Source organism: Aulonocara sp. 'chitande type north' Nkhata Bay, linkage group LG3, assembly GCF_057382095.1.
Source record: "Aulonocara sp. 'chitande type north' Nkhata Bay isolate Kocher_YH1m ecotype deep benthic linkage group LG3, A_spYH_male_GT1.1, whole genome shotgun sequence".
NCBI classification, from domain to species: Eukaryota; Metazoa; Chordata; class Actinopteri; order Cichliformes; family Cichlidae; genus Aulonocara; species Aulonocara sp. 'chitande type north' Nkhata Bay.
Window position 1 is genome coordinate 75,101,385 of NC_141346.1, and position 26,798 is coordinate 75,128,182.

Below are 26,798 nucleotides of genomic sequence, written 5' to 3' on the forward strand. Positions count from 1 at the left end.
AGTGTTTGCTCATAGGGGGTCATATGATTGTTGGGTTTTTCTCTGTATCTATTACTGTACGATCTACTGTACAATATAAAGCGCATTGAGGTGACTGTTGTGATTTGGCGCTATATAAATAAAATTGAATTGAATTACATCCCATTTCAGGTACCTAGAACCTGAACCTTCTCTGGAAACCTGGGACGCTGGCGGGTTTCTCTTGCTTACCTATCTGCTCATCCTCTTTCTTTCTGCTCGCATGATGATTTCCTGGTTGAGTTTGTAAAGACTTTTGCTCAGGACCTTCTTGCTGTGCGGCAACAGTGCTAACCACCGTCCGCTGTATGTTTTTCAGTCATTAAATCAAACCATGAAAGATCAGCTTGCTTCTCGTGATGAACCTGTCTGTTTTCGATTCCACACCAGGGTCTGCCCACTGGAAAGTTCAGGGATAAGGGTGGAGGATACTCACACAAACATAAAAACCCAGATTGCAACTCCAACTCTCTGTTCTAGTTAACCAGACCTTTCAGGCTCTTGTTCAATCAGAACCTCATGGAGTCTGAGTTAGCGAGACAGTTAAACATCCCTCTATGCCCCCTTAATCCGCCCATTCCCACTAAGTCATTAAATAACCGAGTGTCCCCTCACATAACTCAGCGCACAGAGCCTGTCACCCCTGGCAATCACAAGAAAACACTTACCTTTTTTGCTTTTCATGCACCTCACAAACCACTCATACTCGGGTTTCCTTGGCTAGAATTACATAACCCCCACTTAGACTGGTCAGGTCAGAGGGTAATCAGTTAGAGTCTGTTCTGTCATTCAAATTGCCTTGTTTCTGCCCGTCCACCGGAACCTGTGGAACCATCAACCAACACTGAGACTGTTTTAGATCTCTCCTCTGTGCCCACCAAATGTCATGATCTTCAGGAAGTATTTAGCAAAAGTAAAGCGCTTTCACTGCCACCTCACAAACCACAGGACAGCACCATAGAACTACTCTCTGGCTCCACCCGGCCTTCTAGCTGGCTGTATAACCTGCTTAGACCTGAGTGTGCGGCTATGGAAAAGTACATTAAGGAATCCCTCGGTGCAGGCATAATCCAACGATTGTCATCTCAAGTTGGAACTTCTTTTTTGTGGGGAAAAAGGATGGCTCTCTCTGGCCATGCATTTACTTCAGGGGCCTCAGTGATATTACCATCAAGAATAAGTACCTATTACCTCATTAGCTCTGCTTTCAGGCCATTTCACAGTGCCACTGGGTTTACAAAACCCCACATCCGCAACGCTTACCACTTTTTCCAGATCAATCAGGGAGACAAGTGGAAGACCGTTTTAAACATGCCATTGGGGGACTACGAGTATTTGGTCATGCCGCCTGGGTTAACTAATGCTCCCGCAATGTTTCAAGATTAGTTAACGATGTCCTCCGGGAATTCCTTGACAGGTTCGTATTGGTGTATCTGGATGATATCCTCATTTTTCCCAAAACCTGCGAGGAACATCAGTCTCATGTCCATGCTATTTTTCCAACGTTTGCTGGAGAATAAACCTTATGTCAAAGCAAAAAAGTGTGAATTCCATTCCTCATCAATAACTTTTTTCAGTTACATTTTGGCACGGGGGCAGGTGAAGACGGATCTGGCAAATGTGAAAGCTTTAACAGAGTGGCCTACCCCTTGTACCCATTGTAGATTCAAGAAGCATCTCCAATGGGTTTTGGGAATAGCAAATTTTTATAGACTGTTCATTTTCAACTATAGTCAGGTAGCTGCACCACTCAAGTCTCAGCATGCATCTGGTCCCCCAAAGCTGAAACTGCATTCACCAAACTTAAGTATCTGTTCACCACGGCACCTTTTTGGTTCACCCTGATCACAGTTATCATTGCAAAGGTGGACACATCAGAAATTGGAGAAGGGAGAGGTAAATGATGCCAAGTGAAAGAGAATGCTTTGGGGGGGGTCATGCTGCTGTCATGGTCTGTGTGAGCGGCGGTGGTTTCCCACTAGACTCTGGTTTCTGCCTTTGGGTGAAGCCTGGTCAGCCTGTCCATTGTCCACACCTGACAGTAATCTACTAGGCTGAATATAACATCAGCACTCCCAATAACTCTGCTAACCTCCTAATCCTCGGATCATCTACTCACCCTTGCAGTTCAGTCACGTTTTCCTGGATGCTGGTCTTCTTGATTCACTCACAGCCACATTAATGCCTTTCGTCTCTTAGACTTACTGGACCACTTTGCCTGGATTCAAAGCTAACAAGTACTCACCCAGACCTCACCACCTGCCTTCCCCAAGTTGCTTTCCGACTGCTGACAAGTAAATGGTAAATGGACTGATTCTTATATAGCGTTTTTCTACTCTCCCGGAGTACTCAAAGCGCTCTATACAACATGCCACATCCACCCAATCACACCCATCCTCACAAACACTTTATCTGAACTTAGTGCTTTCTAAGTACATTCACGCACATTCATACTCTGATGGATGCATCGGAGAGCAAGTTGGGGTTAGTATCTTGCCCAAGGATACTTGACATGCAGACTGGAGGAGCCAGGGATCGAACCACCAACCTTCTGATCAGTAGGTCAGATCAGACCAGCTTTACCTCCTGAGCTACAGAAACCCCAAATAAGACATTGAAGATAACCTCGTTCACTTACTGTAACCTCCACCAGTGATCTTTCTGATGCTGCTCTACCTCTGTTACAGTGACTCAGATTACCATCAACCAAGACCCATTTCCGGAAACCTACCACAGAGCCCACTTCATGCTCACAGCTTCAAGTGCTTGACTTCCACCATAGTTCACAGTTCATGTTAAAAAATTCCAAGTGTCAAGTTCCTGTGTGTAAATAAAGCCTTGACGTCTAGTAATATTCAGTTCCTTCACCTTTGTCTGTATTTTGGGTTCACCATGTTGTTCTGGCCACACCGAGGTAACAGATTTATATTTGAAAAACAGAGAGACATGGGGGATTGCAATAAAGATGAGACACAAACCAGACCTTAAAATAAGAACATCTGAAAACGATGTAGGTGCAGTCTGGTAGCTCAAGTATTTGCTTTAAAAAACAGAGCTAGACTCCTGGTTGTTGGAGACAAGTGAAAAACTTGAGGATAATAAACCTGTCAGAGGGGCTGAAGGATCAGAGCTCATGTTCTTATAGGCTGGATCTGGATTGTGCTTTGATTCGAGTTGAAGACAAAAATATTTCAGAAATGCTGACATGTCCTGCTGGAGAGAAATATTTAAAGTATCATGACTATTTTAGTGACTATTTTTTAATTTTTCTAAAATGGTAGTGTTCTTTGAACTGAGCACCTCTGATTTATTTCCCATGATTTTAAGAATGAAGCGATGAGTTCATGTTTACTTACAGAGCTTTGTTGGAGGCTTTGACCACTGGCAGCAGCCTCAGAAGAGCCTCCTCTGAAGCAGAGTATTTCTTCAGGTCAAACTCATCCAGATCTTCTTCTGATGACAGTAAGATGAAGACCAGAGCTGACCACTGAGCAGGAGACAGTTCATCTGTGGAGAGACTTCCTGATCTCAGGGACTGTTGGATCTCCTCCACTAGAGAACGATCATTCAGTTCATTCAGACAGTGGAACAGATTGATGCTTTTCTCTGCAGACAGATCCTCACTGAGCTTCTCCTTGATGTAGTGGACTGTTTCCTGATTGGTCTGTGAACTTCTTCCTGTTTGTGTCAGCAGACCTCGTAGGAGACTCTGATTGGTCTGCAATGAAAGACCCAGGAGGAAGCGGAGGAACAAGTCCAGGTGTCCATTTGGACTCTCTAAGGCCTTGTTCACAGCACTCTGGTGGAGAGATGGTTTAAACCACCAGGAGGTTGTTTGTTGTTGTTCCAGCAGATTGAGTCCAGAGTTGATGAAGGTCAGATGGACATGAAGAGCAGCCAGAAACTCCTGAACACTCAGATGGATGAAGCAGAACACCTTGTCCTGGTACAGTCCTCTCTCCTCTTTAAAGATCTGTGTGAACACTCCTGAGTACACTGAGGCTGCTCTGATATCGATGCCACACTCTGGCAGGTCTGATTCATAGAAGATCAGGTTTCCTTTCTGCAGCTGATCAAAAGCCAGTTTTCCCAGAGACTCAATCATCTTCCTGCTCTCTGGACTCCAGTGTGGATCTGTTGCGCGTCCTCTATTATACTTGACCTTCTTCACTTTGGCCTGAACCACCAGGAAGTGGATGTACATCTCAGTCAGGGTGTTGGGCAGCTGTCCTCCCTCTCTGGTTTCCAGCACATCCTCCAGAACTGTAGCAGTGATCCAGCAGAAGACTGGGATGTGGCACATGATGTGGAGGCTTCGAGCTTTCTTGATGTGGGAGATGATCCTGCTGGCCTGCTCCTCATCTCTGAATCGGTTCCTGAAGTACTCCTCCTTCTGTGGGTCAGTGAACCCCCTGACCTCTGTCACCCTGTGAACATACTCAGGGGGGATCTGGTCTGCTGCTGCAGGTCGTGTGGTTATCCAGACGTGAGCATAGGGAAGAAGCGTCCCCCTGATCAGGCTTGTGAGAAGTACATCAACTGTGGTGGGCATCGTAATATCAGTCACACTCTTAGTGTTGTTGAAGTCCAGAGGACCTCGACACTCATCCAGACCATCAAAGATGAACACAACCTGGAAGTCTTCAAAGCTGCAGATTCCTGCTTCTTTGGTTTCAGTAAAGAAGTGATGAACAAGTCCCACCAAGCTGAACTTTTCCTCTTTCAGCACATTCAGCTCTCTGAAAGTGAATGGAAATATGAACTGGATGTCCTGGTTGGCTTTGTCTTCAGCCCAGTCCAGGCTGTATTTCTGTGTTAAGACTGTTTTCCCAATGCCAGCCACTCCCTTTGTCAGCACTGTTCTGATCAGGTCCTGTCTTTTGGGTGAGTCTTTAAAGATGTCTTCATGTCTGATTGTTGTTTCAGGTCTGTGTGGTTTCCTGGATGCTGTTTCAATCTGTCTGACCTCATGTTCATCATTGACCTCTGCAGTCCCTCCCTCTGTGATGTAGAGCTCTGTGTAGATCTGATTCAGAAGGGTTGGGTTTCCTGCTTTAGCGATCCCCTCAAACACACACTGGAACTTCTTCTTTAAGAGAGACTTGAGTTTAGGCTGACACTTCTGAAGAGCATCTGAATCAAAAAAAGGAAAAAAAGAAGGTAAAATACAAATCTGGTCTGAAGGAGCTATGTGATGTACTTTGGCCTTTATTTAACCTATCAAGTTTTTAATATACTCATTCTACCAGAAATCAAAAAGGGGCTTCAGGAATTCCTAAATGTATTTCCTGAAAAAAGCCACGTTAAATGTTTTGAACCTCCACATCTGCATTGCTTTGCAGCTTTTCATATGTACCTGATGCCAACATGTGCAGGCTAAACAGGTTTCTGCTTTCTGTGCTTCTTCTCCAAACTTTGTAACCAAAAATAACAACATTGAAGTGTCATAACGTTCCCCACTGCTATGTTATTTAAAGAAGCATCTGAGAGAGATTCAGTAATTCACATTTAATTCTTCTCGTAATTTACAATGGCAAAAGATAATGTAAACCCTTTCTGGCCACAATTTGCTTTATTATATGTAAATGTGGCATTTTTTTCATTAAACATTTAAGTCAAATGACCGATGCTTAAAGAGTGTCCTCTTGTTAGAGAAACACTCTGACTTTTCTTTTTTAAGGCAATCAGTTTGCATGGTTTTTAAAAGTAAAGAACACTTGTGTTTAATTAAATACAGATCACATTAGAACTAAGTAGTTTCACACGTTTATGACGATCATCAAAATTCCTCCATGTAGTTTAGAAAATACATTTGCAGGCATGTAACAAATCCAAACATTCGTCGTAGAATGACGTTCTTGCCCTCTCCTTTTTCTTACAATGAATTCTGAGGTTTCACTTTCACATCTCAACAAACTGCAAGGTGACCATTTTTATTCATGGTATCTGATGCATGACCTCACCTTGTTGAGCAGATGGATCAGAGTTCAAACGCAGCTGAGAGAAAAGAGAAGGATCTTTGATCTGAAGATGCTTGATTGTTATCTTGCATGCTTTGTCTCCTTTTTTCCTCACTGTGTCGATCAAGCTGCGTGCCTTGTCTGCTCTGAGTGGGTTCCCCTCCAGTATCGATTCTTCCTCCAACTTATTTAAGATACCATCACTTACAAGGGCCTCAAGGAGCAGTTTAAGGATTTCTATTGTTACCCTCCAGACAAAGGCTGACCGTACCCTGGCAAGCTCCTCCTCTACAGGAAGAAGAAAGAGACATAAACATGCTTCTCAGTCGAAATCATGTGAAAAATACAGTGGAACCCCGACTTACGAATACCCCATTTAACAAAAAATTCAAGTTACGAAGGCAATGAACGGCAATATTTCTGCCCATGGTACGGCAAAATGCCGGTGTAACGAAATCCGCTGGCTCTGATTGGCAGAGCCTACAATGCCCACAAGGCCTTCCGAATCATGTGACAACCCCTTGGCTTCCGTACTCGTGCTTCGCTGTTCCACTTGAACGACATATTGTTGTTCTAGTTAGCAATTAGCCTATCGTTCAGCATCACCTCACTCAAAAGGTGCAATGGCTGTTTCGACTTACGAAAGACCCTCGGGAACGGATTAATTTCGTAAGTCGGGGTTCCACTGTATTTTAACTTTGTTCAATTAACACTTCAACATCTCATCAACAAATACTAAATTTTAGGGTGTGTAGGGTTAAAATGATGCCAGCTTAAAATGAAACTGAAGAAAAAATTGAAACTGAAAAATAATGAAAAATATGAAAAACAAAATCTTGTCATTCATATCCTGCATTCCAGATTAAGTTTAAAATAAGAACGAGTGCAAGTACGAACGTGAGAATTATGTATATTGTAATAGGTATATTGTACCTAAATGATAGTATATTGTACAAACATGAAAAGTATATTGTTAGAACTATATCTAATATTGTTAGAACAATAGTATACTATAATAATAAACTTTTCACGTTATAATGTGACATAGCTCTATTTTTCTTTTGCCTGGGTGGCGGCTCTACGCTTCCGTACTACGCTTCTGTATCCAACACTTTTCAATGTGGCCTCACAAAATTATTATGACTACAACAACCATGAAAAGAGTTGGATGGACATTGCTACTCAATCACAGCTGCCTGGTCAATGTTTTTCATTAGTAATTTAGCAAAGTTGATGGTGTGTGTGTCTGTAAGACAGAGAGAGGGAGAGCGAGGGACAGATTTTGTATGATAAGCTTCATGTTATGAAGGCACAGTTTGAGCACTCAGGTCGCATCAGAGCATCAGGCCATATAGTGTGAGACCCTGCATCGTGACCTATGAACTTCTAACCTCTGCGATTTAATTGTACAGTTTGAGCAGGAGCTGAATAACGCGACTGAAAAAAAAAATCGCACAGTGTTTGCCCAGCTTAATGCAGACTGTTTAAACTAAACAAGCTGCTGTTTCACATAATAAACCCTGTCAGCTGCAGTATTGTCTTCTGTTTTAACAGTTAAAGCAGTAGAGACGAGCTGTTTGCATGTGCGTGGAACTCTAGCGTCATTAACCATGCTAGCTGTTAGCTTATAGCTCACGCTAGCTAACCAGCGAGCAGTTAAAAGGACAGCTGAAGCTGCACAAAATACCCACAAACTTATCTCACTACAATGTAGCGCCGAAAATACGACTCGCAGCTCAAGCTCGACACAGCGTCTGTAACATAAGACTGACATCCAGCTAACCACAGCTAAAAGATATTTAGAGAAAACTTACAGTTTCCTCAGGTTACATGAACTGAGTTGTTTCACGCTGAAAAGTTGGTTTGTTTTGGCTCTCACTGAAGACATAGCTGCTCTTTTGTGCTGCTTTTACCCAATGGTATCTTTTGCGAGTGTGGACGCGTCATCTGTTTGCTCCTTAAATGCTTTTCTTCTTTTATTGATTTTTATGCTGATTTTTTCCCTTTTTTCCGTATGAGCTTACCTGCGATAGCTTCTGGACACTTATAGATCATTAGGACTAAAGTGTTCTTAACAGAAACAGCAACATTTTTATAGTTACCTTATCCTCAGCGCTCCGTGTGTCTGTGGCCTAGACACAGCTGAAGCCTGATTACAGTGTCTGGGCACCGAACAGCCCCAATAGCCTGGAAAGGTGCTAACCGCTAGGCTAACTAGCAACAAGATGCCTTCCCTATCCACAGATGACTACCACAGCCTCCTGCAGAAGATTGCAGTACTGGAGACAAAAATTCATCGCTTAGAAGTAAACGTGGAGGTAAATGGACTGTGTGGAAATGAAACAACCTTGCCTTTGATTCAAAACAATGGCGATGAGCAAGCTAGTACACAGCTAAGGAGCACAGATAACATGACCAAGAAAGTAGACTCTGTGCATTATTATAAATCCTCAAGTGATAATCCCCCCTTGGACTGTCTTGGTGCAAAACCAAGACATAAATCATGTCTCCTGGAAGGCGGAGGACGTATCACGGGCAGAGCACAGCGAGCTGAAATCTCTGAAACCGACTGGCCTTCACTTCCTACGAGACAGAGAAGCTCTTCTACCCCTGTATACGAGAGGAAACAGGACTGGACAACAGTGAATAGGAAGGTTAACAACAAACCTCCAAAACAACTGAATGTGAAACTGCACAACAGATTTGCTCCACTATCAAAGGACCCTGGATCTATATCGGACAACCATCCATCTAAAAGCAGCGAAGTAAGGTCTTAAAATCTGTTGAAAAGTAAAAGACCACAGGGAAAGCTAAAGGCTAGGCCTGAAACTCTGATTGTGGGTGACTCTGCCGTAAAGGATGTACAAAGGATGTGCGGTAAGAACACTAAAGTCCTCTGCTTTCCTAATGATATGGTCAACAACCTGAAGGAGAGAATTCTTCAAATTGCAGATGAATATCCAACTGTGACAAACATTGTCCTGCATACAGGGTCAAACGATGTGTCCAAACAACAGTCGGAGGTTCTGAAACGGGACTTTACTGGATTACTAAATACTGTAAACTCTCTGAATGCAGCTGTATTCATCAGTGGACCTGTACCGCCGGTCAGAGGAGGAGACGAGAGATTCAGCAGGTTGTTTACACTGAATAAATGGCTTATATCAGCATGTACTGACCACTCGGTGCATTTTATCAACAACTTTAATATTTTTTGGGAACGCAGGCATCTGTTCAAAGCAAATGGATTTAATTTTAACAAGTCAGGGGTGAAACTGTTCACCTCCAACTTGTTTTATTCCATACGTCATCCATCTGTGCTTGGTGCCAAGGCTGAGATAAACGAGGAGTTATCTCATAAAGAGGAACAAACAGTACTCCAAGAACAGACAAAGCCCAGCAGAAACCTTGAGGAGGAGCTCCATCTGCCCCCACCCGGGAAGAGCCTCAGAAAGGAGAGACATCTGAGGCAAGAAGAGGGGTCCCTATTTGCCTCCAACTCTCTCAACAACACCAACGACCAGGACCAGGGACCACGATCTTCCCCAGTCCCCCAAACCCCTGACAGGCCATCACCCTCCTCCCCCTCCCTTTCTCCCTCCTCCCCACACCTGAAATTCACTGAGGTGATGATGGAGCGGGTCAATGCTGGGCTCAGATCTACCCCCCGGCCCAATCCCTTTTTGTCCCCCATAAACCCCCCACCAGAGCGGCCAAAGGTTCGCCATCGAGCCCCGCCCTCATCAGAGCAATCGAAGTCACATTGCCCAGCCTCGCCCCCCTTAGTTCCTCCTTACCACCTTCACGCTCTGTCTCCACAGTCTGATGTGTTTAGGGTCCGGGCTGCGAGGATTATGGCAGTGGTGACTTTTCCCAGGAGAAGCTGGGACCCTGTTTACTAGAAGGTTTTAAAATCTCTGTACTTTTAGGTGACAGAAGGAGACATGTGGCCTGGTCAAAACACAGAGAGGTGCACTCTAAAAGATCTTTAAACATAGTAAACATACCTTGTGTGCCACAGACTGCTCCCAAACACGAGGGGACAAGTAATACCTCTAAAACACTTAAGTTGGCTTTATTAAACGTTAGATCTTTAGCTGGGAAAACATTTTTAATTAATGATTTAATCACTGAGCACAGCCTTGATTTTATGTTTCTAACTGAAACTTGGTTGGACCAAAGTAACAGTGGAGCTGTTCTCATCGAGACGACCCCTCCTAACTACAGTTTTATCAGTGAGGTCAGGGCGAGCAGGAGAGGAGGAGGGGTTGCTGTCTTATTTAATGAATCATTTCAATGTAAGCAGCTATCTCCTGGAAGTTTTCAGTCTTTTGAATATGTGGCTTTACAGCTGAAGGCCCCATCCAAAGTTGTGTTTCTTAATGTTTACAGGCCTCCCAAATACTGCACAGACTTTTTTAATGACCTCAGTGAACTGCTGTCTGTGATCTGTGTTGATTTTGACTGTGTAATTATTGCTGGGGATTTTAACATCCATGTGGACAACCCTCAGGACAAAGGGACTAAAGACCTGAGTAACACTCTGGGCAACTTTGGGCTGACTCAGCATGTAACAGAGGCCACACATAATAGAGGACACACTCTTGACCTACTGATCTCCAAAGGCCTGAGCATTTCAAAGGTTACTGTGTCTGATGTGGGCCTGTCTGATCATTACTGTGTTTTCTTTGAAAGTAAAATCTCAGCCCACACAAATATATCAACAACAGTGATCACAAAACGGTGTATAACTGAACACAGTAGTGCAATTTTTAACCAGGTCTTCCCATTAACACCTGACCTGTCCAGAGGGTCAGTCAATGAGCTCGTCAATAGCTTCAATGCTAACATGTTAAATGTAATGGACACTATTGCTCCCATTAAGGTGAAGGTTATCTCTGGAAGGAAAAAGTCTCCATGGAGAAACTCCACACTGGTGAAAAATGAAAAAAGAGAGTGTAGGAAAGCTGAGCGCAGATGGAGAAAAACAAACCTCCAGGTTCATTATGACATTTATAAAGAGAAACTTCACAATTATAATTTACAACTGAGGAGTGCAAGGAGGTCCTACTTCTCTGACATCATCACTAAAAACAGCCATAATGCTCGGGTCTTATTTTCTACAGTTGACAGGCTAACAAACCCTCCTGTGTCAGTGGCAGCTGAACTTCATTCGACCATGGCCTGCAATGACTTTGCCAAATTCTTCACAGAAAAAATCCAAAAAATTAGACAAGCAATTGGTACATCAACAGCAGATCCAGGATATGTACTGTGTCCACCAAAAAACTGTTTAAACACCATGAAACAGTTTCACCCGATTAACAGCAAAGACCTGGAGGACATCTTAGGTCAACTGAACTCCTCCTCCTGCTGTTTAGATGTCCTGCCAACAAGTTTTTTCAAAAAGGTCTCAAAGACTTTAGAGTCAGACCTGTTACAGATCGTCAACTTTTCTTTATTATCAGGTGTGTTTCCAGAACCACTAAAAACTGCTGTAATCAAACCTATACTGAAAAAGGACAATCTTGACAAGACACAAATGAACAACTACAGGCCGATCTCAAATCTCCCGTTTTTAAGTAAGATCATTGAAAAAGCAGTTTCTCAACAGCTCAGTTACTTCTTAAAACAGAATAATTGCTACGATGCCTTCCAGTCAGGTTTTAGACAGAACCACAGCACTGAAACCGCTCTGACCAAAGTGTTTAATGACATATGTCTGAATACAGACAGTGGAAAAATGTCAGTCTTAGTTTTACTGGATCTCAGTGCAGCATTTGATACAGTTGACCACAACATATTACTCAAACGACTGGAGAACTGGGCAGGTCTTTCAGGAACTGTACTAAACTGGTTCAAAACATACTTAGAAAACAGGAAATACTTTGTATCAATAGGTAACTTCACATCTGAGCAGACAAGTATCACATGTGGAGTTCCCCAAGGTTCCATCTTGGGACCCTTTCTGTTTAACATCTACATGCTCCCACTGGCACAGATTATAAAGAACAACAAAATAAACTGTCACAGCTATGCAGATGACACACAAATATATATCACAATGTCACCAGGAGACCAAGGCCCCGTACAATTTTCTCCAGCTAAACAAAAACAAAACTGAGGTAATAGTCTTTGGCGCCAAAGAAAAACGATTACAGGTCACCAGAGAACTTCAATCTATACATCTAAAAACCACAAACCAGGCGAGAAATTTGGGTGTAGTGATGGATGCAGACCTAAACTTAGAAAAACACATTAAGACAATAACAAAGTCAGCTTACTATCACCTCAAGAATATTTCAAGGATAAAAGATCTGATGTCTCAACAGGACCTGGAAAAACTAGTCCATGCATTCATCTTTAGTAGGCTTGATTACTGTAACAGCATCTTTACAGGTCTACCTAAAACATCAGTCAGACAACTACAGCTCATTCAGAACTCTGCTGCTCGAGTCCTCACTAAGACCAAAAAAGTGGACCACATCAGTCCAGCTCTGAGGTCTTTACACTGGCTGCCTGTCCATCAGAGGATAGACTTTAAAGTTCTGATGCTGGTCTATAAAGCTCTGAATGGTTTAGGACCAAAATACATCAGTGACCTCCTGACCCAGTATGAACCTTCCAGATCCCTCAGGTCATCTGGATCCGGTCTTTTATCAGTTCCCAGAGTCAGAACCAGACACGGAGAAGCTGCATTCAGCTTTTATGCTCCTTATATCTGGAACAAACTCCCAGAAAGCCTCAGATCAGCTGAAACACTCAGTTTATTTAAATCCAGGTTGAAGACTCACCTGTTCTCAGCTGCATTTGAATAAAGCACCAAATCCACACTTTAAGCTTAAATTTCAAAACTTACATTTAACTACTGATTTTATCTACTGTTCTGATTTTATCTGTTTTGATTTTATATACTGTTTTGTTTGTTTGTTTGTTTGTTTGCTTGTTTTAATCAATTTTAAATCATGCTTTTTATTTGTTTTTGTTTCTAATGTCTCTGTAAAGCACTTTGAATCACCTTGTTGTTGAATTGTGCTATACAAATAAATTTGCCTTGCCTTGCCTTTAAGCGAAACATTCTTTGTATGTGAGGAAAATGCTGTTCATCCTCTTCAGCTCTAGCGTAGACAACTGGCTTTGCCATGTTTTCATGTGTGTCTTCTTTCCGTGTGTCCGCTACTTTGAAACGCTTGGGCCGCTCTGCCCGCCACAGTTTCAAGCTGGTCATGTGACTGCATGGCCACATCTGATTGGTAAAAAAGTTACCGGAAACTCCACTGGCGGCATGTTATCTAATGTGTTAAACTAATTATTTTTTAAAAAGTAACGAGTCAAATTTTGGAAATGTAGCAGAGTAAAAGTACCGTTTCTTCTTCACAAATGTACTCAAGTAAAAGTAAAAAGTATCGTGCAAAAAGGGTACTTTAAAAGTAAATTTTTTTTCCAAAAACTTACTCAAGTAAATATAACGGAGTAAATGTAACTCGTTACTACCCACCTCTGCAGACGGGCAAGTATACAGGTATACTATGAACAAATATACATATATAAAGATGAAGCACTGTGAGGTAAACAGATCTACAGAGTGCTATGAAAATATCTACAGTAGTGGAAGCGTAGCTCTCTGAACAGACTATAACAGTGTAGGCACTATAACAGAGACTACACCATGTCAGTGTCCTAAAACTACAGCAGTAACCAACGTGGTGAATGTTGATAATGAAAGGATCATGGTCACTGGGAGGAGGAGTGTAGAAGGGTTAGGTGAGTGTGGATGGAAAGGCTCAGCGGGGACTGAGTTCAGTAGGGTAACAGCTGTGGGGAAGAAGCTGTTCCTAAACCTGCTGGTTTTAGTCTGAAGGCTCCTGTAGCGCCTCCTGGAGGGGAGGAGGAGCTGGAAGAGTTTATTGGCAGTATGAGAGGAGTCTGAGAATGATGCATACTCGGCTTAGAAATCTCTTTTTGAGCGTTGTGTGATGGAGAACTTTGCTTTGTGTAATGTTATAAATACTTGGATAATCCTCAGAGTCTCTGGACTTTTACTTAGAGATATTATATTCAGTCCTGTGGATAGTTATATATTTAAAAATATATGATCCTCTCTGGTTACTCTGGTATGAATGACTCTGAATCACTTAATGGTAAATAACACACTATTTGCAAATTTGCAAACTGTGAAAGAATTCCAGATGACAAGTCTGTAGTTCGACATACAAGTGACGACCTTTGACCTTCATCAGTTTTTATTTAATTGTGTCAGAGAAACTCAAACGTGCTCTTCATGCAGCTGAGTACATTCAGTGTTTAAAACGGAAGCTGTGCAGGTCTGAGATCAGCAGCTTTGTGAAACACCAAGCTGAGGTCCTGTTAATGCTGATATATAGTGACACAGTTACATTTCAATTTAATTCAATTTTATTCATATAGCACCAAATCACAACAACAGTCACCTGAAGGTGCTTTATATTGTACAGTAGATCGTACAATAACAGATACAGAGAAAAACCCAACATTCATATGATACAGGGGTGATTAATCCTTTTGACTTTGTTTTTATCCATAAAACAGCTGCAGCTTTCACTACAGCACATGTGGTGCTTTAACCTTTGTACTGTTTGCATCAGTTCATTCTGCAGTTAACATGTGAACATGTTGGATGATCTGTCTGCTGTCACTGGGTGGTGTTGAGGTCTGAATCAGCTCCTGTAATCACAAAGAGAACTGAACCATCACAAACTGAAATATAAAGTTTATCTCAAATCTGAAATAGAGCTGATCCTTCTGTCCTCACACACCCAGGATCTGAAGTTCTTCTCTTACATTTCTTTAGTTCTTCAGCTCTGCTCACATACGAGCTGTTTATTTCTTAAAGCCGTATATACCAACAGATTTTCCAATATAATGTTAACCTTTGAGTTGTTGGTGCTTTGTGAATGTGAATCTGCATACATGAGCAGACGGAGCAGGTTTCAGTCCTGGTTCAGTCTGCTGCTGCACCGTGGTCACCAACATACAGAGGTATCATAACAAATATTAATGCTTTTTTCCCTCTCAAAGGATGTAAGCTGTACTGCACATGTAACTTTGTGAACTTACCTCAATAAGAATGATTCAGACTGTTTTATTTAACCTGAATATTTGAAACAAACTTAGTAAAAACAATACACAGAGTCAGTGCTAAAAATGTAATCCGAGGAAAAATGAAACACACATTTTAACTTAAGCTGCCAAGCAGAAGTATTTGGTTTGAGTACATAAATATTAGGCTTTGCTATTTAATCTGTAATTAATGATTAATGAGGGGTTACTGAAGTGCAAGCCTTTTTTAAAATATGTGTTAATATCCTTACAGATGTGGCAAAAGAGTGAAAACATGCTGCTGTTTGCACATATTGAATAATCAGCTCTGCACAGGAGCTGCAGCAGAGTGCAGCCTGTTGCTCTTACAGTGTAATACTCATAATAAAAGTACAGTAACTGTGGTTAGTTACTGACGGAGCAGCCCGGTGCGTTTCTGCTCATTTCGTTCACCTGCACGGGTTAGCTAAACAAACTTTACAAAACAAGTTTTGCCGATAGCCGAGTGCCCATCTTAGCTAGCTAGCTAAGGATGTTAGCTACAGATTAGCTTACAAACACCTTTCACTTACCAAAAATATTGTGGCGGCTCTCAGGTCCTTCTGTCAGGCAGACACTGAAGAACACCTGAGTCTGTCAGTTTGAAACAGTCGGTAAACGCTGGACCTCCTCTCAGCGTCCCCGCTCTATGTGCCGTTCAGAGATACGCAAGTTTCTTCATGACTGCGGCTGCTGCAGATATTAGGTCGTCCATGATTTCTACAGTCACTGGTCAGCAATATAATGTGCGCAAACATATGTGGCTCATATATGTGGCTCTGAAGCCCCGCCCCTCAAGCGCACCCTCAGATGCCGAAGCAGTGCCAACTAATTGAAGCTGAAAAAATAACTGTACGTGGAAAAAAACGATGTAAGTGTGAAAACCACACGAACAGTGAGTTTTTTCTTTAAATTTCTATATTTATGTTTTTTCACTATCATTTCACTTTCAATACATTTGTTTCAGTTTCAATATTTCTTCAGTTTCATTTTAAGGTGGCATCGTTTTAACCTCATATGTGGGTTCAAAGTACAAAAAAGTCCAGTTGTTTCTCTGCCAAACTCCTTAGACTGGAAGTTCTCATGTTATATTAATGTCCCACAGAAAGATTAAGGCAAAGATTAGGACAGGTTACAACTCGTGAATTTCATGTACTTGTCACAGTTACAAAAAAGAATCTGCCTGAAGTCTATACATCCATACGTCTCATCATACAAAGCACTGATCTCCTACCTGCTGATGGAGCTGCTTTGGCTGGCTGTTCTTTAGGTTCTTCCATCATCTTTCTATAAAAACACGAGAAGATGATTTTACCAAAAGAAACAGTGAACACAGTCTGGGTGTCACATCATATGAATTTGTGTCATGGTTTAGTGTACGGGCCACACACACTGAAACTGATCTGTGTGAAAGAACACATCGACGACATGTGAATGTAGTGATAACCTCGTCATAATAGAGGTTTTTACTTTTTCACATATTTGTTCAGTATAATGATTAAATAATCTGACAATACAAACCTAAAATACTTTGTTCCCTGTCTGCGACTTTGTGCGTCTCTGCTGTTAGTGCTTAAAGGAAGTTTTAAACTTAAAATCCTTCCCCACATATGTGACTGTGGTCTCTGGGGCCATTATCCTGAAACACTGGGGCTCAGCCCTGAAAGCTTTGCTATCTTCACCTGATAACAGCAGCTGTTTAAAGTTACTGAGTTTGACAGGGAAGTGAATGTAAATGTGAGACACTGTGTGCTCACAGCTAAAGGCTGCAGTCAGCTGTGTCAGAGCGTCCAATGATCCTTTAATAAACACTCAGAGCTCCATGTTGATGAAGCTGTCATGTGTGAGCTTGTGAGGCTCCTTTAAACTGGCTCTGCTCTGTCACATGCTCACCTCTTCTTCACTGTCTCTGCTGCACTCTCCATCTCCTCTCTCTCTCTGCTGTCCTGTTTAAAAAAAACAAACAAATCAGCGTTAGCCAATCAAACTCTGTGCAGATGCTGCAGCTACAGCTGATATGTCATTCAGCTGTTCATCAATCAGCTTCTGCTGCTGTTTATTCGGCTCTTACTCTGAACACGTGCAGATCTAGGAAGATTTTCTTGGGGTGTCAAAATCAAAGCGTTTGTTTTTTCAAACACACGTGCAGGTGTTTATATCACATATGGTTTAAATGATTCAAATGCAGTAAGTATACATGTTTCATATATCGTCTATAACTGAATTATGTTCTGTAGCCTACATAATGAAACACTTTAGTTGCATAAAACGTGAATTTTGATTTTATGTACTGTATATGTCACAGCATCGCAGTGTGGATGTGGAGAAGAGAGGACCCAAACGCAGGACTCACAGGTGGTGAAGGCTGGTGTTTATGACAGAATGACAGAGTCTGAGATGGATGACTGACTGGAAGACCAGCTGAACAGAAACGACACATGTAGGACTGACAAAGACACTGAACTGGAGGACACTCAGGACTTACACAGGCTAATGATAATGATCAGGGTTCATATGCCTTTTTCAGGGTCAAATTCAAGCACTTCTTAAGCACTTTCAAGGTCCCTTTTCAAACTTTTCCAGCACATCCCTCCCTCACCGCCAAAAAAAAATGCATGTTTCAATTCACATCACCTCAGTAAGACCATGTGAAAGTTAAGACAAATCATCCTAGGTGAACTTAAACACCTTTGTTCCCTTTTTGTTAAGAAATAGAAAAACACTCCACACAAAAATACTGCAAAAGGAAACTGTCGCCTTATATAAAGAGTGTATAAACTCAAAATGCACATGTCACTTAAAAATTAAGATGTGAACAAATCAACTTGTTAGATATTCTTCTCCTGTTGAAAAAACCCCCAAAAAGAAATAAATAAGTCTTCTCATCAGATATTGATGCTTCTTTCCTGTGTGACAGAAAATAGGAGACAGATGTTTGTTTGTTTTTTAAGTTAATTCCCAATAAAGCTGTTTTACTGCTAACAACATTGCTGTCTGTATTATTGCTGAAGTCCTAAACGATCACCTTTAAAGTAGAGCTGGGCGATATGAGATTTTTTCATATCACGATATGTTTTTTTCATTTCAGGCGATAACGATATCTATCACGATATCAGCCAAATAACTATATTTGTAAGATTTAAATGTGCCGTTGCTCACAAGTAAAATGTGAAATAATCAGCAGCTTGTTTTTAAATATTTATTTCCCATAATAAGTTCAACAGGGTAGATGTACTTAAGGAACATGAGACTTTTTCAGATAAATAAAGGCAAATATTGCAAACTACACAAAAGGCAGCCGCTAAAGCGTTTAAGTTTCAAAATAGAACAAACGAAACAGACTAAATTGTCAATTCCACTTAGAAACAAAATATTAATTCTAAAAATAAATCTTAGTTTGTTTTACAGAAGAACAGACAAAACTGACTAACTTTTGTCAATATCAAAGAAACTGAGAACTAAAAGGAAATTCTCAATCTCTCCTTGTTGTATAGCTGAGCTTTTCAAACAGTTTTAACAGTTACTTTAGTCTGACAAAAGCCGAATGACGAATTAGCGCTTCCAGTCAGAGACTGAGGCTACGTCCACACGTACACGGGTGTTTTTGAAAACGGAGATTTTCCGTTTTCGTTTTAAAAAATAATCCCGTCCACACATAAAGGCAGAAATGAAGGAAAACGCTGCTATGAACATGCCAAAGCAGCAGGTGGCGCTAGATTCCTAACCGTGCAGAAATGTTGGCCAATCAGAAGTCTAGAAGCCTCGGTGGGAAAAAGTAAACAAAGCTGGGGCATAGAAGCAGAACCGAGTCGTATGTGTGGACGGACAGTAACTGTGTGTATATGTAAGCATTTAAACACTGCAGAGAGTAGAATTAACAGTATTGTAGAAATTCATTTCACCGAAACAATAACGTGGCGCACAGTGTGACGCATGCACCAGTTTATTGTATTTCCAGACTTGCTTTCGGCACATTTACAGTGCACGCTACTGTTTTTTGTCAGACTTGAAATAGCCGAAATACCTTCACACTACGGAACTTCTATGGCTCTTCCGTTCGACAATCTCTCCGGCATTGGAACCATCATCTGTTTTCTCTTCGGTCACGCTCGGTTGAATTTTCTAGTCGGCACACTCATTTCCTCCATTACGCGCTGGCTGCTTCCCAAACAAACACACGTGCGGCTACTTAGTTTGGATTGGCTGACCTTTTTTTTTTTTTTTTTTTAAGAGGACAAGAGCGGCGAGGTCTATCGCAATAGTTTAATTTTTCTATCGAGAAAAAGTTATATCGCGATACATATCGTTATCGTTCTATCGCCCAGCTCTACCTAGAAACCAGGTCAATGTGTCTGTAGGTTCAGTCATCCAGGTCATGTGATCTAAGGAGCTTGGAGAGAAAAGAGACGTCTTTAAGTTTCTGGAAGACGTTTCATCAGAGAAGCTTCTTCAGCTCTAAAACCAAACGGTGGAGAGTCCCAGATATTTAAACCTGAGAGGGAAAGAAAGCATGTCGCTGACCCACCACTGATGTTATTTCAAGGAGGAAACTGAGAGCCTTTGCACCAGGAGCACAAACATCAGCTCCAGCAATGATCCACTGATGTGTTTTTATTCCATGTATGAATGTTGTTATTGACAGAGATGACGTTTGTGTGTCAGTGATGCAGTGACTGTTGTTGTTACCTGTACAGGCTGGTTAGACTCTATGAAACAGATCATACAGATCTCTGCATGTTAGAAGAGACTATTAAAGGTCATGAATGAGACAAAGGCAGGGAGGCGTCCTTTACAGCTAAACAGCAGAGTGAGAGAACAGCCAGCACCTCTACATTTATCACATTATACAGCACATGTATGATACTGACAGGGATGAGAAGAATTTAGTGATTCTGATCCCATCATTGATATTACTTATTGATTCTCAGTAGCTCTGCTCTGACAGTCACCACCATCACTGAGCAGCATATCAAAGACATTTGTGCACATTAACTGCATGTTGTGGCTCAAATGTTTGTGCATGTTGGAGGCATTTCCTCTTTGTTGTGATCAGTGTTGGTCATTACTCAAAACAGTCATTCTTACACATATTACACAGAACACTTTGATTAAAAGTAATGGAGTACGTTACTTCATTACTCCTCATAACATTACTTTGATGTTAAAATGAACAAATGAGCATGTAACAACATAAAGCTGAGGTACAGCCCCACACACCAACACAGATCCTGATGAGGTCACGTGATGTTTCTCTGAGTGTTTATGAACACAAATCAAAGATGAAACAGCACAAAGACACTTCAAAGTGATTCTACTGTAGAAACATGAACAGGTAGAAACCTGCAGCCTGACTGCTCATCACTTTGTTACCTGTTCAAGTTCAGCAGCAGCAGCTCACTTTATCACGGTGCTGGTCTGGGGTCAGTGTTTACTCAGCTTTAACCTCACTCTGGCTTCTTGGCTAGCTTAGCGTTAGCTTAGTGTTAGCTTAGTGTTAGCTTAGTGTTAGCTTAGCGTTAGCTTAGCGTTACCTTAGCGTTAGCATGCTGTGTGCTAGCTTAGCGTCAGAGCTCTGCAGGTGTCTCGTGTGTAAATATTAATCACAGTGACAGTAAAGGAGGTAAAGGGCTGTGACGTCATCACGTACGCTGCGTCCTCTGTGGGCTCTGAGTGAACTCAAAGTACAAACTACAAGTACACAAACACGAACGTAGCTCAGAGTGGCGGACACACTCGGCCTCGTTGGTCCAGCTGTGAGTCCGTTACCGTGAACTATGGAGCGGCAGATTTGTGCTGAACTAAGCTGCACACAGCTGATGTTAGCCAGGAAACATTACACACTGACTTTAATGGAGAGACCGGAAATACAAACACACACAGTTTGTTGTGTGAAGAAATCAAACACGAGCTGAACAAACAGTAAAGTTCCTAAAGACAAACTGTTAAAGGAGGAAACAAAGCAAACTTACAGTTTCTTCACACCAACAACAAGCTCCACTCCACACCTGGACACTAAACACGGACACACAGGTGAGCTGCTTCCTGGAAGGAGGCGGGGCTCCACCTGAAACTCAGCACAGGTGGGAGGGGCTCAGCTCTGTGTGTGCTGATGTGTTAACTTTAAAAATATGCCGTCTGACTGCTCAGACTGAGTCAGAGTAAAGTTCACATGCTGACGTGTGGAGACATGAAACCTTGTTGTAGCTGCAGGTGTGAACACACTGATCCCAGATCAGCTCTGCTGTATTTGTAACATGAACATTTCTGCTGCAAAGCTTCAAATGTTCAGCATGTTTCTCTGTTTCCAGTCTATAGATCCAGTCACACTTTCTACCTTCACCTGTGCAGTAAAGACTGAGAGCAGAGCTGAAACCAAGCGTCCAATCAGTGAGCAGCATCAACACCTGAGCTTCATTCAGACTCTGTTATTGAAGATGTTGTTGGTACAAAGTTCATCTGCTGCTCACATGAATCCATGAAAGATTTATTTCACTGAATGTTTCTTCAAAGCTCATTTCAACCTGTTGAAGTCATGAATGAAAGTGCAGACTGAGAGTGGATCACATGATGTTTGAGGTGTGTCATGTGACATGTTCAGTATTGTCACACATGTCTAGATTGTCCCTGATATCATAACTGCTCAAACACTGATGATTATATTTGAAGAATTATTCCTGATGGCAGCAAAGTTTGAATGGAGCTCTCTGTCTGTGCTGATTTGTCGCCCTCTGGAGGTCAAAGCACAAACTGCATGATGTCACTGTAACCACCACAGAGACAGGAAGTGTTTTTATGACTGAAACACTGAAATGATGCTAACGGCTGTCGTTAGGCTCACTGACAGCAGTGCTGATGTGTTCATGTCAAACACTGGCTCAGGTCAGACTCCTTCATCCTTCTCCAGCGTGAGGCCGCCCTCAGACCCACAGGAGCCCTGACCTTTGACCTCCTGACCCTAACCATTTTAGTCTTCTTGCATCTTTAAATGCAAATCCATCCAAACTGTAGCCGAGCAAAAGAAGCTGGAAGCTGTTCTATGAATGATGTTCATCCCAGAGTTTCTGTTAAACGCTGCTGCTGTGCTACATTTGTCATTTCCTGCTTTCACTACCATCCATGTCAAAGTGCTGAACTCATCTGATCACTTTAATGCAGTAAAGCAGGAGCTGTAAGTCTGACATTTATTTACTGTCATTACAAACACACACAGCTGGATTAGCATTCAGACAAAGGGCTGAAAAAAAATCAGCATTTGATTATTATTATTATATATCCTGTCTATCTGTCAGTGCTGAAAGCAGACGTCACTGATCACATGACTCTGAGGGATGTTTCCAGCACTTTGCTGAATCTGAGCCATGAAGATTTAAGGCTCAGCTCTGAAGGCAAAGCAGGTCTGAGCCTGTGTTAGCAAGCTGTACCTAATAAAGTGGCAGCAAGGACTCAGTCAGTAATGATCAGAGCCAGCAGGGGGCAGCACAGAGAGGTGAGGAGCTGTCAGAGAAGCAGGCTCACATCAGACTGGCCATATTCCATCATCTATACCTGAAATAATCATCAAACACACGCAGAGCAGAAACATGTGGAAACATCTGGAGCTCAGTCTCAGTTTGATCCCTCAGAGGTTTACCTCAGTCCTGCTCCTCTACTTCCTGTTTACAGCGCACATCATGCTGTGTACTGAGGGTCATGTGGTCAAATTGCTCGCTCTCTGTTACTCTGACAGAGAGCGAGCACAGTTATCCTAATGTGTGACATCACTTCTAACCACAGAGCATTCAGCTTTCACAGCAGCCAACATCCTGTCACACTGAGCATGTGCAAACACAGCAGCCAACATCCTGTCACACTGAGCATGTGCAAATAGAGCAGCCAACATCCTGTCACACTGAGCATGTGCAAACACAGCAGCCAACATCCTGTCAAACTGAGCATGTGCAAACACAGCAGCCAACATCCTGTCAAACTGAGCATGTGCAAACACAGCAGCCACCATCCTGTCACACTGAGCATGTGCAAACACAGCAGCCAACATCCTGTCACACTGAGCATGTGCAAACACAGCAGCCAACATCCTGTCACACTGAGCATGTGCAAACACAGCAGCCAACATCCTGTCACACTGAGCATGTGCAAACACAGCAGCCAACATCCTGTCACACTGAGCATGTGCAAACACAGCAGCCAACATCCTTTAATGATAGAACAAAATTCAGACATCAAAGTTTCTCACATTACAGAATCAGATGAACAGACATGAAGGGATAATTGTGGTTTTATGCACAGAGTCAGAATCAGACTCAGAGGTGTTCCTCGTGATGTTTGGTGATGGAAACAGTCTCATCGACGTTTCCATCACCAAACTAGAGAAACTAGTAGCTGCACGCAGCAGAGTTTAGCACAGCTGATCTCTGTGACACATCAACAGGAACAACATGTTGTTAAACAGGACTGTATAAAGACTCAGAGTCTGACTCACACCTGAACAATGAGGCTGTGCAGCATCGTCCTGTCACACCTGCTAAACCACTCGTATCAGTTTGAGCCCGAACAGTAACACGGTCACATGACCGACGAGGCCAACGCGCCCAGACGAACGTCTTCCTCGTGGAACTAACTTGTTCCTGTTATCAGATTTGTGAGCAGCAGCTGAAACTGCCACACGAATAAATGTTCTTCAAACTGTTTGATTCCAGCCAATCAATAATCTATAATCATGAGGATTCAAACACAAGAGCTGAACGTGTGGTTACATTGTAACCTTGGTTCTCTGAGTGAGAGACTCTCTCCCCTCTGTCACATATGGAACAGAGGGGAGAGAGAGTGTCGGTGTGATGGAGAACATCAGGTCCAAACATCACAGAAACAAACAAACTGTTAAAGGAGGAAACAAAGCAAACTTACAGTTTCTTCACACAGAGACACCAACAACAAGCTCCACTGTCCCACTCTGATCCTGTCTCCTCCTCTTTTATTCTTGCTCTGAGCTCTTTTTGGGTGTGTGTTTCTGTCTCCACCCACAGGAATGCATTGATACACTGTTGATAACGACACGAGAGCAGACGTGTGACAGAAAACAGAAAAATAACCTAAACACCTAAATAACGTAAAATAAACAGAATATTTATTAATATGTTTAATTTCTCTTTAAAAACTTTTCTGCTCCTCAAATCCTTTGTTTAAGTTCAATCTAAGGAAAGAAAAGCGTCTTCTTTAAGTTTCTCAAAGAAGTCCACGATCTGTAGGCTCATGGAGACACTGTGTGCTCACAGCTAAAGGCTGCAGTCAGCTGTGTCAGAGCGTCCAATGATCCTTTAATAAACACTCAGAGCTCCATGTTGATGAAGCTGTCATGTGTGAGCTTGTGAGGCTCCTTTAAACTGGCTCTGCTCTGTCAGATGCTCACCTCTTCTTCACTGTCTCATCAATCTGCTGCACTCTTCATCTCCTCCTCTCTCTCTCTGCTGTCCTGTTTAAAAAAACAAACAAATCAGCGTTAGCCAATCAAACTCTGTGCAGATGCTGCAGCTACAGCTGATATGTCATTCAGCTGTTCATCAATCAGCTTCTGCTGCTGTTTACATGTGCAGGTGTTACACATGGTTTTCATAAAGTAGCAGCCAGTTGAGGAGGATGACTCTGAGGATGATGAGGTAACTTTTACAAACATGAGAAACCTCATAGATGGGAGCCAGGAATCATAAAACTAAAATCAGTTGGCGTTATCATCACACCTAACGCGTTATTTACGAACACGTTAGTCCCAACACTGATTGTTACAGGATACAGCAGCAGGGAAAAGTTCTGGACTGTCACGATTGGTCAGAATTAGCCCAACAAAATATAACCAATTTTACCTTTTTCTAAAGACAGAAAACACATCTAGTCCTTTTTTCTTTTACATATATTTTTTTAATTAATCAACAATAAAGCTCAACGCTACACCAGCTTCTAGCTTTGATTGACACAAAACTTAAAAATCAGCCTAATTCTGAGGAGTCACTGCATGACACTCACAGTCTTTGTCATTGTTGATTCTTAGCTCACAAACAGTTCTTATAAGGACTAACTAGTGGTGAAGGTTTAGCTCTTCATAAAGTTACAGGAGGATAAAATAAACATGAGATCGTTGAAATAATCCTGTCTGATCACACGTGTGGACAATAAACGCTGTAACAGAAAATGAACAGTAATGTAACGACACTCATCTCTCACGTCTGCACTAAACTAAAACGTCACTACTTCCACATCTAGTTGGTTTTAATGGAGGCGGAGTCTCCCTGCCCAGTGCGCACTCAGGATAATTAACTTGTCACAACACAGGAAGTGAGCGCATGTAAATCAGAAAATCAGGTCTAGAAACGCAGTGAGGGAAATGAAGTGAAAGATCTTCGTTTTAACTGACAGGTTTCACTGACACTCAGAGACCTGCAACAACATGAAAACACATCACTGTAACACTCAAAACTCAATCATATGAAATCATAACTGAAGGACTGTGATGATGTTGTGTTATGGAGCGTCTGCTGAGTCCAACCTCTAAGAATTACGAGTCTGGACTTTAATGATTAATGATTCAAAACTCAGACATCAAAGTTTCTCACGTTACAGAATCAGATGAACAGACATGAAGGGATATTTGTGGTTTTATGCACAGAGTCAGAATCAGACTCAGAGGTGTTCCTCGTGATGTTTGGTGATGGAAACAGTCTCATCGACGTTTCCATCACCAAACTAGAGAAACTAGTAGCTGCACGCAGCAGAGTTTAGCACAGCTGATCTCTGTGACACATCAACAGGAACAACATGTTGTTAAACAGGACTGTATAAAGACTCAGAGTCTGACTCACACCTGAACAATGAGGCTGTGCAGCATCGTCCTGTCACACCTGCTAAACCACTCGTATCAGTTTGAGCCCGAACAGTAACACGGTCACATGATCGACGAGGCCAACGCGCCCAGACGAACGTCTTCCTCGTGGAACTAACTTGTTCCTGTTATCAGATTTGTGAGCAGCAGCTGAAACTGCCACACGAATAAATGTTCTTCAAACTGTTTGATTCCAGCCAATCAATAATCTATAATCATGAGGATTCAAACACAAGAGCTGAACGTGTGGTTACATTGTAACCTTGGTTCTCTGAGTGAGAGACTCTCTCCCCTCTGTCACATATGGAACAGAGGGGAGAGAGAGTGTCGGTGTGATGGAGAACATCAGGTCCAAACATCACAGAAACAAACAAACTGTTAAAGGTGGAAACAAAGCAAACTTACAGTTTCTTCACACAGAGACACCAACAACAAGCTCCACTGTCCCACTCTGATCCTGTCTCCTCCTCTTTTATTCTTGCTCTGAGCTCTTTTTGGGTGTGTGTTTCTGTCTCCACCCACAGGAATGCATTGATACACTGTTGATAACGACTCGAGAGCAGACGTGTGACAGAAAACAGAAAAATAACCTAAACACCTAAATAACGTAAAATAAACAGAATATTTATTAATATGTTTAATTGATCTTTAAAAACTTTTCTGCTCCTCAAATCCTTTGTTTAAGTTCAATCTAAGGAAAGAAAAGCGTCTTCTTTAAGTTTCTCAAAGAAGTCCACGATCTGTAGGCTCATGGAAATTCATTTTGTTGTTTTTTTGAGCAGAAACACCAGAGTGTAGAGCAGGAAAACGATCCCAGCAGGACGTCTCTGTTG

The 26,798-nt window shown here is 42.1% G+C and overlaps 2 protein-coding genes across 2 annotated transcripts in view; both read right to left on the reverse strand.

Moving 5' to 3' along the window:
* The window catches only part of LOC147337028 (uncharacterized), a 642,403-nt gene that overhangs the window by 203,903 nt on the left and 411,702 nt on the right, over nucleotides 1-26,798 (reverse strand). The gene's annotated exons all lie outside the window — the stretch shown is intronic.
* Nucleotides 3,371-26,503, reverse strand: LOC147337037 (protein NLRC3-like). The gene is made up of 7 exons (XM_086287189.1): nucleotides 26,371-26,503; nucleotides 24,502-24,564; nucleotides 24,000-24,133; nucleotides 16,989-17,041; nucleotides 16,330-16,382; nucleotides 5,982-6,266; nucleotides 3,371-5,151 (listed from the first exon to the last, which is right to left on the reverse strand). The coding sequence occupies exons 4-7, from the start codon at nucleotides 17,018-17,020 to the stop codon at nucleotides 3,371-3,373; spliced, it is 2,151 nt and encodes a 716-aa protein (XP_086143315.1). The 5' UTR covers nucleotides 17,021-17,041; nucleotides 24,000-24,133; nucleotides 24,502-24,564; nucleotides 26,371-26,503.

Bases quoted from the DNA above. Each gene is read 5' to 3' on its own strand.
- LOC147337037 (XM_086287189.1), bottom strand. From the start codon at position 17,020: ATGGAGAGTGCAGCAGAGACAGTGAAGAAGAG. The intron at 16,383-16,988 runs GTGAGCATGTGA...GTGTTTTTATAG, and splicing joins GCAGAGACAGTGAAGAAGAG to AAAGATGATGGAAGAACCTA. The intron at 5,152-5,981 runs GTGAGGTCATGC...TTTTTGATTCAG, and splicing joins TGATCCATCTGCTCAACAAG to ATGCTCTTCAGAAGTGTCAG.